This window comes from Aspergillus versicolor (genome assembly GCF_001890125.1).
Source record: "Aspergillus versicolor CBS 583.65 unplaced genomic scaffold ASPVEscaffold_2, whole genome shotgun sequence".
Lineage (NCBI taxonomy): Eukaryota > Fungi > Ascomycota > Eurotiomycetes > Eurotiales > Aspergillaceae > Aspergillus > Aspergillus versicolor.
In genome coordinates this window covers 1161913-1178317 of record NW_024467525.1, presented here as the reverse complement: position 1 = coordinate 1178317, position 16405 = coordinate 1161913, and the positions used below count along the sequence as shown (strand labels likewise).

Below are 16405 nucleotides of genomic sequence, written 5' to 3'. Positions count from 1 at the left end.
CTATCTTGGCTTCAGTCTGTCGTACTTATTTCGTTGATATGCTGTGCTTTGGCCTGGACCGATTGTAGCCGTTATCCTAACTCCGACATCGCTGTGATCTCCAACTCCCCCACCATCATCTCCAGGTCATATCATTGCAACCCCAGCCTCTACTTGCATAACAACCAGAGCCGACTATACAAGCAACCGTGTACAAACCCACCATGCATCTCCTCCCAGAACCCGCAGTCGCCCAAATCCTCCGCCAACTCACACATTCCCAATGTCTGTCCTTCCTGCAGACCCTAGACGAAGCCCTCGTCACGGTCTCAGCGCAGTCATCCACCCCAGAAAATGAGCGCCTCGTCCACCAACCCCTGCGCACAGCAATCACCTCCAAAACAGGCGATCTATCCCTCTTCATGCCCGTCTCCAATACTGCCAGCACAGGCGCCAAGATCGTTACAGTCTCCAAATCCCACGGCGTCCTAGGCGTCATCAACATCTTCTCCCCCAAAGGCGAGCTCCTCGGTCTTCTTAGCGCCGCCGAGATCACCGCTTTCCGGACAGCGCTCACGATCATGTCCCTATTTGTTCGAGCCTCTTCTCTAAAGCGGGAGAACATTGTTATTCTCGGCTCCGGACGCCAGGCGGAATGGCATGCGCGGCTGGCACTCCTCTTACTACCAAGCCAGATCCGCAGAATCACATTCATTAACCGCGGCCGTAAACGCCTTGAGGAATTAGAGCGTGATGTTATCGCTGAGCTGAGGCGCATGTATCCTGAAGTTGCGATGAGTACGCTATCGAAGGAGGGGATGGAGAACTACGATGAGCGTCTGCGGTCTGAATTAAGTCTCAGCGACGTGATATTCAGCTGCACGCCGTCGACGGAGCCGAACTTCCCTTATTCCTATTTACAGCAGTCTTCTAAGCAGAGATTTATCTCGCTTATCGGCTCGTATAGGCCGCATATGCAGGAGATTGATTCGCAGACGCTGCTTTCGGGCGGGGGGAAGGTTTATGTTGATTCGAGGGAGGCTTGTCTTGAGGAGTCTGGGGAGCTTATTCTTGCGGGCATGAAGGGGGAGCAGCTTATTGAACTTGGAGAAATGTATCAAGGTCAGGAGCTGGGTGGGAATGTCACGGAGCTGAAGCCCATTGAGGTGCCTGAGGGGTGCAATGTGGTGATTAAGGTTGTGGGAATGGGGATTATGGATTTGGTTACTGGGAAGAAGTTGCTGGATGTTGGGAGGGAAAGGGGGATTGGGATGGAGGTTGATGGGTTCTAGGCAGTATTATATTCATCGTGCGTTGTTATTCATTATTCGGAAGGTGTCCCGACCAGAAAAAGGAAGCCAACGCCGAAACGCATATATATATTAGACTGCCAACCTTAGAAGCAAGCCGAGTCTGGAAAACAAAAAACGACTTCAGTCGGCCTAAATATCATTATAGAAAAATTGTACTGAAACAATACCCATAAAGTAGAAGAAAACAAGCCGAGAAGAAGAGTGGTCTACTATAGTAGCGCGCATCCGTGTATGTGCAGAGCTGGATTTTGAAATTGGCGAGCGATAAAAACAGTCTACAACAACACGAATGTAGAGAAAGCTTAAACATAAAACCAACTACTTTCAGTAAGTCAAGTATTTAATACGCGCTAGGTTGGAGACTATAAGACGATGATCCTTCTGGAAGCCGGCAAGGAAGCGGTCATAGTTGGGCTGAGGGGAACCGCTTATCAGCGAGCGGAGTCGGATAAGAAATCCCTGGTTATTCTCGCTCTCAATTCCACCATCATTCTTCCCTCTCCACACTATTTCGCACGCTCCCACAACCCACCCCTGCTCGATTTACCCTACGATGATCCAAAGCACGCACCCCCCTTGATCCTCTACTATCATGGACGAGGCCCCATCTACACCAGCTGGTACGGGCCAGCAAAAACGACCCCGCGTTTCGGAGGAAAACCGCAAAAGGGCGGTACGAGCGTAAGTCGCCTCCCGCCGGCATGCGACCTCATCCCCGGTCTTCTGGTCTCGCGTTTACCACACATTTGTTCTTTCGACTAACTTATTTGTTGCGTTAGCTGTGATGGCTGTCGCCGCGTAAAAGAGAAATGTGAAGGGGGCGTTCCCTGCCGTCGGTGCCTTCGATATCGCCGCCAGTGTCTCTTCACGCACCCCGATCAAGCGGAGAAGCTCCCGCGCTCGTCATCCGTCTCGTAAGTCGACCAAATCATCAATGAGGAATATAGGCTTTGGACGGAAGCTTACCGAGGTGATTTAATTAACTATAGATTGCTGGAACGAACCGCCGCACGCAGCCGCCATGACATGCTTGAGGCCGAGCGAATCCGATGCATGGAACGGATATTACAGCATTATTTGCCGAATATTTCTTTCGATATCCAGTCTCTTCGCAAAACTGCGGAGGAGTTGAAGACTAAACATCGTGGCTCTGACTCGGAGGGAGGCCCGTCCGTCGGTCCGTCGGTCGTGTTGGAAAATGAGGAGCTTGATGAATTGGCGATCGATGATGAAGATTTTACCATCAAGGCTTTGCCGGATAATACAACGCGTATGTCGATTGGTTGTGGCTGAGATGACCTTTCACCGGGAGACATTGCCAGTGTTTTGCTGTGAACGACTTTCTAATTTCTTCGACAGAGTACTCCGGCGAATTCTCTTACCTGAACTTTTCTATGAAAATTAGAAAGAAGATCGACGAGTGGATGAAGGCTGAAACCCCAGAGGTATGGCCGTCGCCACCCTTACCGCAGATTATGCTGACCCGTCCAGGTGTCTACCGAAAGTGAACCCTTTGAAGAGCGGTGGCGAGCAACGCAATTGCAGTCTGGGGCAGTTGTATCTGCGTCTGTTACATGCCTACCGCCCCGGTTTGTGGCCGACTTCTTGGTGCAGATGTTCTTCAAATACGCCCAGACCAATAACTTCTACGTTGAAGAGGACTGGCTCAAAGATAAACTCAACTTATGCTATGTCAATCCTGGAAGTCTCTCGTGCAATGACGCCGGTGCAGTTTGCTCTATCTTGATGGTTCTTGCGATTGGAACACAATTCGCGCACATGGAATCAGCGACTCCAGTGAACCGCGTATCGTCCGGCTCTACTGATACCGATGACCACGGTTTCTCTGAGGATGAGGTTGGCTTGACATTTTATCAATTCGCCTCTAAACTTCTTCCTGATATTATTGCCTCGGCGTCGATTCGCAGTGTCCAGGCTTGCTTGTTGATTGGTACATACCTATTGCCCCTTGATACTTCGGGCCTTTGTTACACTTACTTTGGCCTTGCTCTCAAGATGGCGATTCAAAACGGCATGCACAGAAAATATAGTGGCGAAGGGCTTCCACCTCATATGATTGAACTCCGAAATAGGGTGTTTTGGACGGCTTACACTATTGAAAAGTGAGTTCCCTTTTGCCCTGAGTTTTGGATACATGTTAATGACCTATTCTCAGGCGAGTCAGTATTCTCCACGGGAGACCGGTCTCTCTATCAGATACGGATGTGGACGCTGCACTGCCTGTCGACTTTCCAGCACTAATGCCACGTGGACAAGCTTCCAACCATACCAATATGATAACCCTGATTACTTTGACACTGAAGCTTGGAGAGGTCTCGAACGAGATGTAAGAATTTTTTTAATCTTCCTTCCAATTCCAAGCTAACGAGTTGAAGATGTACACTCCGAAAATGTCGCAAGAACCAACAACAAGATTGCCTCGAAAGATTACTCAATCTACGCAAACACCTAGTCGACTGGTGGAACACTTTACCAGAGGAGATCAATTGTCGGGATTTAAATCCAACAGGTCCTCTGTTTCGATCGAATGTACACTTGAAATTGGATTACTGCCTCACTCGAGTCTTCTTGGGACGGCCGTTCCTATTCAGCAGCATGAAGGGATTTTCCTCAGCCGCGTTCCAAATTTCTCCCCTAAAAATGAATTCCGGCGTCTCCAAAAATCGGTCAACGCTGGTCACAGACTGTGTCGAAGCAGCTCTAGAAATCATCGATCTCTGCCGCCTACTTCGGGATGAAACGGGCCTTGCTCGTGCATCCTTCACAGAATTTAGCTCCTGTCGCGCTGCACTACTGGTCATTCTCGCGCAGAGCTTAACCAAACGCACAGAAAGACTCCGCGAAGCCTTACAGAAGGGCATGGGGCTCATCAAGATCATGTCTATGGGTGTCGGATCTGCTCGATCTGCCGTAAGCGTCATTGAGGCTCTAGAGAGAGCAATATCCCGTCTCGAAGAATATAGTTCGTCTCAAGGAGCCGGCCAGTCCGGGTCACATGAGTCCGCATACGACCGCTTTAAAAACTGGGAAATGCTCTGGAAAACCGGTCCACTTTCGCCAGATACCCATACCTTCCAAGAGCCGTACCCCCCTGATGGGAACGGCGTTCATCCTGGCCTGACGCCCGCCACAGGCTCCATCAGTCAAAGTGAGATCCAGGATCCAACCGTATCTCATCCTGATATCACCTCCCCCTCTGATTTCTTAACACCTCATGCGTTTTCCCAAATGCCGCATATTGGCCTCGATCATTTTGTGTCGAATCTGCCTCAGGAACTTGGTGAGTTTACAGCAATTCCGTGCTTCGAGACGGAGACACAGCAAGGACTTCCTGGGGAAATAAAACCGGATAATTGGATGCAATTTTGATTCAGGTTAAAAAAAGTTTAGATTTCCTGGACCCCTTGGCACTAGTCAAATCCCATGAAACCTTTCTAATCCGCAGGTTACTCTTCTGTATTAGCATGGAGGTGCTTACGATTTCTGATTTTTATATATGCCAGCTAAGATACCTAGAGTGTCCCTTATACGCTCCCGTTTACTTCAAGTAATGGAATATTTATTTGTCACATCAAACTTCATTATTATCAAATGGATATCACTATCAATCAAAAACGAGCTTCTTCCCCTGGAACGAAGCAGTAGACTTCTGTTCCTTTGCCTTCCTAGCTGCCTCCCAAGAAGGATGCAATGGTTTGTTATCGTCAGGTTTCTTCTTACTCGGTCCGGCCCGAGTCTCTTTACCATTACCACTCTGTCCGAACTTCTTCTCACCAACCACAGCCGTAGCATTAGACCCTGTGCCGAATTTGCGTCTCCCGCTGTCACCATCTCCAGTAGCACCCTTGCGGGGATCCCAGCCACTGTCTCTACCCTTCTTGCCGCTCTTCTGCTGGTTTTTGACGTGGTTCGCTGAAGCGCCATATTTCTTCTCCCAGAGTGCTCGTCGCGCTTGCTGGCCCATTCGGTTCTTCCGCTTCGGCGCCTCTTCGATTTCTTCTGGTTCGGATTCAGAGCCGGACCAGTACCCACCCATCATCAAGGAGGGGAGGAAGGTTGTGCTTGTTGCGGGAGCTTTTGTTTGGGACTTGGGCTTCTTCTGTGGTGGGGATTGTGAGGGTGAGGGTGATAGAGAAATAGACATATCGGAACGGGCAAGCTGTGCTCTTGACTCTGTGCGGAGTTGGCCGTCTTCAGAGGTGCCATCGTCATCATCATTATCCTCTGAGTCCGAAGCCAGCCGTGCGTCGAACCGCGAGAAGTCCTCCTCATCACTCCCTGCGTCCTCCATGTCCACATCCCGTCCTTCGTCTCCAGATTCAGGCTCGGACTCGGACCCAGAAACATCCAATGCTACCCGCTCGACATTCCCACTCTTCTTCGACACAGCGCCATCCTCCTTTGCTCCCTTCGTCGAACCGCCCTCTTTCCCTTTCTTCTTCCCTTGTGCCTCTTCCAACCCAAATAACCCCCTCAAACCATCCATAATCCCCGGAAGCACATTCTTCACCGGATTCGACTTGAATAGTCTGGCGGTAACATTGGCTTCCTCTGTACTCTTTGGCCCCTCAACGGCGAGTTTCTTTGACTGCTTAAACCGGTAGAAAATAGGCGCTTCGGCTATCCGTTTCGTTTTGGCGAGTTGCTTGAAGAGGTATTTTTCTGCTGTGGCTGTTGGGTCTAGAGTCTATCGTAGTAAAAGGTACAAGTTAGCCCAGGTTACCAAATGAAAAGAAATAAAAAGAGAATAGAATGCGTACCTTCAAAATCGCAATCTCCCTCTCAATCCTCTTCGCCGTCTCCTCCGGGTTCGCATTGGGCTTCGCATTTTCCGTCGGCGCCTTAGCTGTTTTCTGCCGTCGACCAAGTTTCTGCCGTTCGAACCCCCGCGCTGCCTTGAGTGCGCGCGAGAGTGCGGTAACGCCGAAATCGAACTTTTGCTTTAGCCGGGTTGTTTGGAGCTTGAGGTTCTGGTTCTGGTGTTGGGTTTGCGACGGGGCGGCGTCCGTGAAGTCGGAGAGTTTGCGTTTAGGCATTTTCGGAGTTTAGGTATATAACCTTGTGTACTTCTCCTCCCCGTCTGTTATTACTGGCTGAAGAGAAGAGAGAGGGTCGAGAGTACTGGTGGTTGTGGTGGTGGTAGAAAGTTGGCGGAGGCTTTTTTTTTTCTGGTTTGGCGCGCCAAGAGATTTTGATACTTTTTATGGGCGGGATTTTGACACAAGCAGGAGAGGAATGATATCGGGCTGCTCTACTGGATTAATACAGAAAAACAATCATCTACTATATAGTCTGTATGCAGGTATTTAAGAAATGCAGTGGATATGTTGTCCATGAGGAACACCATAAAATACCATCTAACATAGACACGGCGGTATGTACATACAGAACTGGGAAAGCAAACGAGAAAATACGGGTACATAAAGATTCTATTTCTTTTCTTCCTCCTTTGGTGGCTCAGGCTTGGGAGTGGCCAGTTTGAACTAGAGGCTACGGTTAGTAACAGGATTTCCGGAACCTATTATAGTTAGAGTACGTACCGATTCAGGTGTCTTGTCGTTGCCTGGCCCAACAGGCTCCCAGGCCGTAGAACCTCCCTCGAAGTTGCGGAATGCCTGGGTAAGTTCGAGAGGCTCAATGACGATGCGCTTCTTCTCCTCGTCGTATCGGAGCTCGGTGTATCCAGTCAAGGGGAAGTCCTTGCGCAGCGGGTGACCATCGAAACCGTAATCGGTCATGATACGGCGCAGATCAGGGTGTCCTGAGAAGAACACGCCGAACATGTCGTAGACTTCACGCTCGTACCACAGAGCACCTTCAAACAGACCGGTGACACTGGGCACGGGGCTGGCCTCATCGGCGTAGGTCTTGACTCGGATGCGGGAGTTGTAACGGACGCTAAGAAGGTTGTAGACGACCTCAAACCGCTGATCACGGGTTGGATAGTCGACGGCGGTGATATCGGAGATTGTCGTGAATTCAGCCGAGGTATGGTATTTGAGAAAGTTCATGACCGGGATGATACCGGACGGAGGAACGTAGACGCAAAGCTCGTCCTTCCAAACGGAGAACTGCTGGATATGCTTGGGCAGGCAGGACATGACGTACTGGCCGTAGTTGTGCAGGCTCTCGGCCTTGTCCTGGTACTTGTCGGCCTGGTTTACGACGGGAGCGCGAAGAGGGCCCGAGGCTGCACGAAAATAGTCAGTGAATTGAAGTCACTCACGCAGAACTACTAAAATTCCACGCTGAATTAGGTCATTAACATACGAGGGCGCTCTGCCTGACGCATGTTTGGAGTATCCGTGCCAGCTGTAGTGGCCTTTGCTACCTGCTGCAGAGGGGTTGACGAGAAGGCACGGCAATTGCGGGATGACCGGGCGGCCAACCCCAAAGAGCGGCCAGTGCCCAGCCGCATCAAAGAGCGAGAAGCGGCCATTGTTATTGCAACAACTGCAGCACAAGGGGCGAGGCAATTGGAGGGCTGATCGAAGCGCGGGAGGATAGACGTTCATCATCATCCGAAGGGAGCTTTTGCGGAACGCCACGTGATCTATATCACGTGAACACTGACTAAGGTATTATGCAAACCACGCAAACACATGCAAACCCAACTCCAACACATCAAAGCTTCAACTTTGATTCTCTCTTTACCTCCACGCATTTCTGCTCCCCGTTCGTGTCTTTTGTCCTTTACGCCGACACCCCTCAACCCTCCATTTCGCTCTCCCGACCTTTCCTCTAAATTCTCCTTTTGATCGACTTCCTACACTGTTGTTTTCCTCGGTGTCTGTCATTTCTGCCCCTTCCGCTGGTTAGGTAGATGGGCTTTTACCGACAAGCTACAACTACTTTCTCTTATTCACTCCTGTGACTGCATCCCAGAATCTCAGAATCATGTCAAGTCGCCAACAGATCGACTCCGTCATTGACGATGACGATGAGTTTTGGTACGTCTGGCGTGACATTTTCAAGCAATTAAACTCCTTTTCGATCAACTAACACCCATGGTCTCCTCTAGCCCCCTTTGTATCGAAGAATTCGACTTGTCGGATAAAAACTTCAAACCATGTCCGTGCGGGTATCAGGTACGTCGCATTTCGCGGTTCTCATGATTTTATCGCGACAATTCTCGCGTACGTGTGGCGTCCGGATTACGTCTAACGTCGAAATTTAGATCTGTCAATTCTGTTACAACAATATAAAGACGCACAGCGAAGAAGGGCGATGCCCAAATTGCCGGCGATCTTACGATGACAGCACCATTCAATATAAGGTGCCTGATGCGGATGAGTATGTTCCTTGCAAACGATGGTCCGACGTTTTCCTGATCTTGGCGCTAATCTATCTTGTTCTACCTTAGGTTCAAAGCAGACCTTGCACTTAAACACCGCAAAGCAGCTGCCGCGAAAAAGAAGGAAACTGAAAAGCGAGAAATCGAAGCCTCCAGCCGAAAGAATCTTGCAGGTGTTCGTGTTGTACAGAAGAACCTCGTTTACGTGATCGGTCTCAACCCTACAATACGCGACGAAAGCCAACTTCTTCAAACTCTGCGCGGGAGAGATTATTTTGGCCAGTATGGGGATATCGAAAAGATTGTCGTCAGCAAGGCAAAGCCTGGTGGCAACCCAAACCAGGGCATTGGCGTCTACGTCACCTATGCCCGGAAAGCAGATGCTGCAACTTGCATCAGCGCGGTGGATGGCTCTCCAAATGGGGACCGGGTTCTAAGGTAATTGTTTCGTACGCATCTGATGAGGGTGTTAGTATGCTAACGGCAACAGGGCACAATATGGAACCACGAAGTACTGCTCGTCATTCTTGCGGAATGAGCAATGTCACAATCGGAACTGCACTTTCTTACATGAGACCGGGGAAGACAGTGACAGCTACAGTCGCCAAGATTTGTCGTCAATGAACACCTTGTCCAGTCAACGCTCAAATGGTGTTCCCGGCCCCAGCTCTGCTACCCCGCCATACGTTGCCCGATCCTCCGCACAACCGATCTCCCAAACATTACGACGTCAACCTAGCAAAGATGATGCCACTAGCAATCGATCTATCGACGGCCCTGCTCTTCCATCCTCAGCTAGCTGGGCGAACAAGGATTCAGCGATCAACCGAACCAGACGGGCCAGCCTCACAGGCAGCCAAGCATCACAAAGCCCACGACCAGCCATTGCCACAGTTGCGACACTTTCGGACGATACCAAGCGCAATGAGAAGCCACCACAAAGTCAACAAGAGCGCCAGCAGACCCCGTCACCATCAGACGCGTCATCCTCAATACCTCAACCCCCTCCATCTCAACCGCCAGCAGACCAAGTAGCTCCCTTGTTAGATGGCTTGGTAAAGGCTGTCAACTCCCCCTGCTTCAAATTCGTCTTCTCGGCGGCTGGTCTGCCACCAGACGAGCTTGCTCTCATCGATAACCACCCCTCATTCATTGATCCATACGGTGGCGTTAAGCGTCGCGCGATGCGAGAGAAAGCGGAACAAGAACGCGTCAAAAGGGAACAAGAGCTTCTGCAATCTGTTCCGGTGGAAGATGAGGGCCGTGAGAGTGGAAGTCTCCAACTCGGCGGTGAACCAGACGATGCCAATCCTCCGAGAGGCCGGACAGGTCGCGATTCTCATGGTGCAATTCAACCCCCATCCCAGCAAGGCACAACCGCAAGCTCAGCCGTCGGTTCTCCTGTGTCTGCTACTAGCCATCAATTCCAGGGCATCAATTTAAACAACCGCAGCCTGACCCCGTTGCAGCAACAGCAACTTATGCTACTCAAGTCAGCTGGCAATCAACAGGCAGGCCTTGTCGATCCCTTGCAGTCTGGAATGAACTCAACTGCATTTGACCATGTCGCGCAAACCCGGCAAGGTCTCCTACAAAACCAGGTTGCGCAGCTTAATGCACTCCAGGCGCAGAGTCGTCAGAACTCCCGATTCTCTTTCACAAATGACACTAGCTCTAAGAATCTTGCGAACTCTCGGATGCTGAACCAACCAACGTCCTTGATGCAGTCGGGTACACCTAACCCGCTCGCTGCACCCAGCCCACAGCACACTCTTGCAAGCAGCTACTATACTAGTGGCGTCCAAGGCCCTCCTCCAGGTCTGAAAACAGCAGGCACTCCACCTGTTAGTGGAGGCGGGATGTTCGCTCAAGGTCATGGCTTCACATCCAACGCGAGTCTCGGATTGGGTGGAAAGCAGGAAGCCAACCCGGAATTAATGCGCGAGCTGCTGCGCAGCCGCAGTGGCACCAATGCAGGTGGTTTACCGGGGCCCGACAATAAGCGTGAGTTAATGTTTCCTTTCCTCCATCAGCACCAAACTCCCCCTCCCCTGACTCCTGTCAATGGCCTTCTCAGCTCTGTCTATGGCTCTCAGACGGGGAACACCTCCGACTCTGGGGCACAGAAACAGAGGAAGAAGGGGAAGAAGCACAGACATGCTAACACTTCCTCCGGTGGAGGCGGTGTAGTAGATCTTGCGGACCCGAGTATCCTGCAGGCGAGGATGCACCAGGTCGGTGCGAATGCTGGTCAAGGATTGTATGGGAGTCAGGGCCAAGGTGGGTACGCCATGATGTATGGCAGCGGCTTCAACCGCTGGTAATTGACATCTTCCTTTTCACCTCATTGGATCACAATACCGCCGTTTGTACCTTCTGTTCTTGTCTGTTTTATGATGACTACCCTTTTTTCGTTTTTTCTTTTCTTTTTTTTTTTTTTTTTTGCATCTTTTTCACGAGAATTCTGGTCTCCTATTCTTTTCTTCATTACGACATGATATCAAACTCTTTCTAGACGGGTATGGAATTTGTGTTCTCCTCATGGCCCGCATTTAATTCGATTTTCACTTTTTTTCGATGGTTTTCTGCACTACAACGAAGCATTTAGCAACGGCTCTCAAAACACCAGAGACTTGGGTGGCGCGTGCCTTTGGCGTTTCTTTCTATGGATCAGCTACGATTGTTTTGTCTTCTCTTGTTCGTTTTACACCCCCTCTATGGTCCATGGCGACAACGAGTTCATTGCATCTATGGACACGTCGTTCCGGCTCATCGTCCCTGTGGTGGCCGTTACGTTTGTTTGCCCATTACGCATCCGAACTGGTTTGAGCTATCAGCGTCTTTGGGGCCGTTCGATCTGATAATGGTTTTATGTACGTTAACCTCCCTGGCCCGGCTTTGATAAACCGAAGCAGGGTTCTATATGAAACCAATTTCTCACACATATTGTTCATATAGACATCGCCTCGTGTCCATCAGTTTAAACCGACCACGGCCTATCCTGTAATTATGTGCCTGTCCTTTCGTATCTCGAAGCCGTTGAATATTTCGTCATAGCCTCGTTTCGTGTTCGGACAACCTGTCCTGGTTTCCTTTGTCTTGTTTCTTTGCGATGACCCCTCCCCTTAATCCGTTGCGAAACCTGTCGTCGTGCACTCTTGACCTTCTCTTCTCGGATGCTAACGTCCTATTTGATTAGTTGACGAAGAATTCCCGCCTCTTGGTGCCGCATCAAAAGACAAGCGCTCGGTTGATAGCTTCGGATCGTTCATGCGATCACAGTTGATGAGTGACTCTCAGCCTTTAGGTCGTTCCGGTACACCAAGTCTCCCACCAGGCCTACCCCTTCCACAAGGACACTCCGTGTCAGCGTTGTTCCATGATCACTTCAAGCCTTCAAGCCCCGGATCATCCGTTTCTGGCCCGCCTCCTGGGTTGGAGCCGGAATCTCCTTCCGTAGCCGGCATTTCTCGGGGCTCCGAGGATGATGCAATGGGAGTAGAATCGAAGGAAGATCCCGAAAGCAAGTCATCCTCTAAAAGGGCTAAGAATGTGGCAGAGGTATCTCTGGGGTCCCCTGTGGCAAAGGCAACTGCTAGAGTTCGTTCCCAACCAAAGGAAGAACCAGTCACTGCAGAGAATAAAACCGCTCAACCAAAAATTAACGATGCTAAGGCGTCCACATCCTCTTCTAACAAGGCCAAGCCGACAAAATTGGATATGAGCTTTAACACCCAAGGCCCAGAACAGCTTTCGAAGGCGGAACCACCATACCATATCCCGTCTGCTCATGCTGCCCCGGCATCCACCGTTAATTCACGGCCCAATACGCCGTTGACCGCGGCTTCGCGGGTATCTGAGTCCCCAGCACCTCGCCAACCTAGAGTCCTTCGTGTTGTCGATACTCCAAAGACAGAGACTCCACCACCTATGTCCGCTACTCAGTCCATTGCGTCCCTTCCGATTGGAGGGAAAGCCCGCTCGAGGCGGCCTAGTGTTTCGTCTCAGAGCCGTTCCGATACGCCTGGTGACCTTGGGTCAGAGGCAGACCTCTATGCCTCCACATCGGCTTCTCGTGCTAACTCTCCCCCTGCATCCTCCAGAATTGGCTCTGCACCAGTACGGGCTGTCACGAAGAGCCAAATGAAAAAGGAGCGGAAGCAGAAAGCCAAGGAGGCAGAGGCGAAGAAGCAGGAGACCACCTCGGTGTCTGAAGAACCGGTGCAAGCCCCTATAGTTGGCAGGAAACGAAAGACCAAGAAGGCTCCGGCTGAGTCGACCAATTCAGCATCGGAGAATACTACCAGTACTATCAAGCCTGTTCCCCAAGTCAGCAACGAGGATAACGAGAAACCTGAGCCCATTAAGAAACCAAAGCCAGCTGAGGCAGCCCCCAAGGAGCCTAAGCCCACGCCTCCCGAGGTGAAGGCACCTGCAGAACAGAAGCAGCCCGAAGCTTGGCGATCCAGGAACACTGTTGAGCAACTGCTCAAGGACGCAGAATCCACCGGTGCTTCGCTGAAGGAGCTTTTCTCCGAACGCACTTCTCCTTTACAGGCGTTGCTATCTCAGCTTCACAAGTCGGGTGCTCTGGATCTCAACAACCATCCTCTATTTAATCCTTCTAACCTCAACCAACGCTCCGATATGAAATGCACTTCGGACGATTACGAGGATCTGAAGCAACCTATCGAGCTCACTGAACAGCACCGTAAAGCGCTGCTGCGCGGGGAACCCATCCGGATGGGCACAGATTCTATGTCGTTGAAGGATAGGTGTCTTATCAGCCCCCGCGGGTCCATTCTCCACCACCTATCCTCCGAAGAGGAAGAAAGGTACCTTGCCCTAGAAAAGAGCATTTCCTGGGCTATCGATACCTTTCAAGAATACCCCGGTATTCCAATCACTGAGCCAGATGCCACAAACCGCGGCGGCGGTCTAGACGCTCTATTCGCCACGCCCGAGAATTTCAACGTCTGTTGGGTTGACGAAACATCCGCGGGGGTCTCAGCTTCGTCCCCCACCTCCGGTCAATCCACAGCTGAAGGGCCTGTTTCTTCCATCCCGCCGAATGTTCTCTCCGCGATGGAGGCGGACAGTACCCGAACCCACAATTGGGCTATCGACAATACTGCAGAGCTCATGAACGCGACACCTACCTCGGTACGCTCTTTTGCTGCCGCTACAGCTAAGCATATGCTCGGTGCAGCGGGAGTTGTCATGGGTAACTTGCCCGACCTCGACGATGTCGTGGGAATGACGGATGAAGAGCTGCGTTCGTTTGCAGTCAAGTCGCAGAAAGAACTTGAGACGTCGCGAAAGGACCTCGATGCTATTGATAAGAAGCTTGGTGCGTTGGTGAAGAGAAACAAAAAGCTCGCACAGCAGGCTCTGGCTATTTAGTCGAGTCGAGTGCTTCGCTATGTACCATCAATTTTCTGTACCTTAATGTTTTTCAGCGTGCATATGGAAGGGCCTAGTTGTACATTATGTTTGAGTTCTTTTAGCTATAAGCAACCCCAATTTCATGGTCGAATGGAAGTCCGATTATAATTATATACCACTGTAATTCTTCGATCTATTTCAAAATTGGCCTGCTTCAGGTCCATCATTCCATATTGATGTCCACGGCTACCCATCAGAGGGCGAAGTGTACTGTTGTACGAGGATCCAAAGATTGCTTTATCAATGATTGAACTGACAATTGGGAATATATCTGATAATATGTCTAGGATGGTCCTAGCAGTAGTACTTCCTAATCCCAAACAGAGCACAACCAGACCGCCAGGTGTAAGTCTATATCAGCACGCTGCGTAAATACATCCCGCATTAAAGTCTATTCCTTTTCCAAACCCTTGATCCCGCCTTCAAACTGTCTCAAATCATATTCCTCGGGATAAGTCTCCAAGATTCTCTTCAACTCTGCCATCTGCTCCTTGGCCTCATCCGTAAGCTCATCATAGACATCTTCAAACGCATACCGAATAGCCGGCTTCTTCTCCCTCTCTGCAGCCCCAAACTCCTGCAAAACTTCCTTTCGAATATTCACCCTTGCCTCCTGCTCCATATCCTCATTCCACAACCCCTCGTTCTCAAGCCACTTCCGCAGTCGGATAATCGGGTTATCGCGCCTCTTCCAGTCCTCAACTTCAATACGCGCCCGGTACGCAAAACTATCATCGGAAGTACTGTGGTGCGAAACCCGGTAACTCATCGCCTCAATAAGCACGGGCTTCCCGCCATCAGAGAGGGCCAGTTTCCGCGCATCGCGCATAGCCTCGTAAACGGCGAAAATATCATTGCCGTCGACGCGGATCGTGTCGATCCCATACCCGATGCCGCGGCTGGCGATTCCATCGCCCCGGTACTGCTCTAGGGTTGGCGTTGAGATGGCATAGCCGTTGTTGCGGCAGATGAAGACGACAGGAGACGAGCGGGTTGCGGCGATGTTAAGACCGGCGTGGAAGTCGCCTTCGCTGGCAGCTCCTTCGCCGAAATAACAGGTGACGATGCGCGGCGGGGTGTCGGGGTTTTGCAGAGATTGGAGTTTCAATGCGTAGGCGGCGCCGGAGGCGTGTGGGATTTGGGTTGCGAGTGTTGAGGAGATTGTGTGCTGTAGTCCACTGTTAGTATCGGATCAATCTACTACCAATTCCTGGGGGTCCGCCGTACCGTGCGAGGGTATTTACATCCATAGTGGACGGGCATGTTTCTCCCCCGTCCGTTATCGTTGGCATTTGCGAAGAGCTGGCTCATAAAGTTTTTTAACGTGAAGCCTCGTTGTTGGAAGACGCCTGTTTCGCGGTACTGCGCGAAGACCACGTCGTCGGGGGTTAGGGCTGCGGCGGAGCCCACGCTGATTCCTTCTTCACCTGCTGATACCTGTCCGGAGCATATCAGTACATATTTCCTGGGGGATTTGGATATGAAAGATGTGGCATACCATGTAAAAGCTCAACCGACCCTGCCTTTGCGCCTCAAACATGATCACGTCCATGATGCTCACTATAGACAAACCCTGATTAGCCTGGTGAACGACGAATTGTAGCAATAGACGTAACCCACCGGTAAGCATATTCTTGTACCACGTCAATATCTCCTCATTTGAAACATCCAGCTTCTTCCGTCCCGCATCCACCAGCACACCATCGGAATCCATAACTCGGTATGTAGGAATGCCCGCCCCATCCTGTGGGTTGATGAACGCCATCTCCGTTGTAAATTTGCTATTGACTGCACCGGGGAATCGGACCCTAATCGATACCAGTCAGTTAGCTTCTATCTATCCTAAGGTTTTCTCAAGAAACGGCGAAGAAAGACTGTGAACGTACCGATCCGAGCCCGGACGCTGAGATATGGAAGTACTCCATCGCTTTGAGAGCGTGGATCGGCACAGCGGCCGCGCAATGGGCGGTATCCGACGTGATAGTGGCAGTATGGGGGTCATTTCTGTCGTTAATTGAGAGTAGATGGGGAGAGGAGGGGAATGGAGGTGAGATCTTTTGTATTTCCCCAGACTTGAATCCCTTGGGGGGGGTGTTGCGGAGAAGCGGTTGGCGTCGGAGGGGCTAGACGTCACGGGCGCCCGCGGGTAACCGAGCGGATCTCTTCCCCCAAAATCACCGCCCAATCGGATTGTTTTATTTGTGAATAATCCATACAAATAAACGTTTAGAGTATCATCAATGGCGAGGATTGAGGGCGTGGCAGAATATCAAGGCTGTATGTATGTGCGTATTATGGTCGGATCTGGCAGCTTAAGGATGATGCTGGACAGGGGGTTGAATATATATATATA

At 50.8% G+C, this 16405-nt stretch overlaps 6 protein-coding genes across 6 annotated transcripts; 3 read left to right on the top strand and 3 right to left on the bottom strand.

Annotated features, from left to right (window-relative positions):
• The first annotated feature begins 98 nt into the window (after positions 1-98).
• On the top strand, positions 99-1558 carry ASPVEDRAFT_37626 (putative proline utilization protein PrnX). Its single transcript, XM_040811526.1, has one exon. The coding sequence runs from the start codon at positions 204-206 to the stop codon at positions 1269-1271; it is 1068 nt and encodes a 355-aa protein (XP_040663943.1). The 5' UTR covers positions 99-203; the 3' UTR covers positions 1272-1558.
• Positions 1559-1884: 326 nt separating this feature from the next.
• On the top strand, positions 1885-4682 carry ASPVEDRAFT_124821 (Zn(II)2Cys6 transcription factor; the record flags this gene model as incomplete). Its single annotated transcript, XM_040806219.1, has 7 exons — positions 1885-1973; positions 2072-2206; positions 2282-2562; positions 2652-2737; positions 2784-3415; positions 3469-3639; positions 3689-4682. 7 exons carry the CDS (start codon positions 1885-1887, stop codon positions 4680-4682), a joined length of 2388 nt encoding a protein of 795 aa, XP_040663942.1.
• A 235-nt stretch (positions 4683-4917) lies between these two features.
• Positions 4918-6349, bottom strand: ASPVEDRAFT_79840 (BUD22 family protein; the record flags this gene model as incomplete). The annotated part of the gene is made up of 2 exons (XM_040816772.1): positions 4918-6000; positions 6074-6349. 2 exons carry the CDS (start codon positions 6347-6349, stop codon positions 4918-4920), a joined length of 1359 nt encoding a protein of 452 aa, XP_040663941.1.
• A 206-nt stretch (positions 6350-6555) lies between these two features.
• On the bottom strand, positions 6556-7810 carry ASPVEDRAFT_37623 (complex I 30 kDa subunit family protein). The gene is made up of 3 exons (XM_040811524.1): positions 7584-7810; positions 6854-7503; positions 6556-6796 (listed from the first exon to the last, which is right to left on the bottom strand). Exons 1-3 carry the CDS (start codon positions 7750-7752, stop codon positions 6743-6745), a joined length of 873 nt encoding a protein of 290 aa, XP_040663940.1. The 5' UTR covers positions 7753-7810; the 3' UTR covers positions 6556-6742.
• Positions 7811-7981: 171 nt separating this feature from the next.
• Positions 7982-14155, top strand: ASPVEDRAFT_37621 (CCR4-NOT core ubiquitin-protein ligase subunit MOT2). The gene is made up of 7 exons (XM_040811523.1): positions 7982-8263; positions 8335-8401; positions 8491-8606; positions 8677-9045; positions 9098-10611; positions 10798-10887; positions 11807-14155. Exons 1-7 carry the CDS (start codon positions 8211-8213, stop codon positions 14008-14010), a joined length of 4413 nt encoding a protein of 1470 aa, XP_040663939.1. The 5' UTR covers positions 7982-8210; the 3' UTR covers positions 14011-14155.
• Positions 14156-14286: 131 nt separating this feature from the next.
• Positions 14287-16123, bottom strand: ASPVEDRAFT_161270 (thiamine pyrophosphate-dependent dehydrogenase E1 component subunit alpha). The gene is made up of 5 exons (XM_040808585.1): positions 15939-16123; positions 15673-15860; positions 15551-15612; positions 15280-15489; positions 14287-15220 (listed from the first exon to the last, which is right to left on the bottom strand). Exons 1-5 carry the CDS (start codon positions 16052-16054, stop codon positions 14444-14446), a joined length of 1353 nt encoding a protein of 450 aa, XP_040663938.1. The 5' UTR covers positions 16055-16123; the 3' UTR covers positions 14287-14443.
• Positions 16124-16405: the final 282 nt, after the last annotated feature.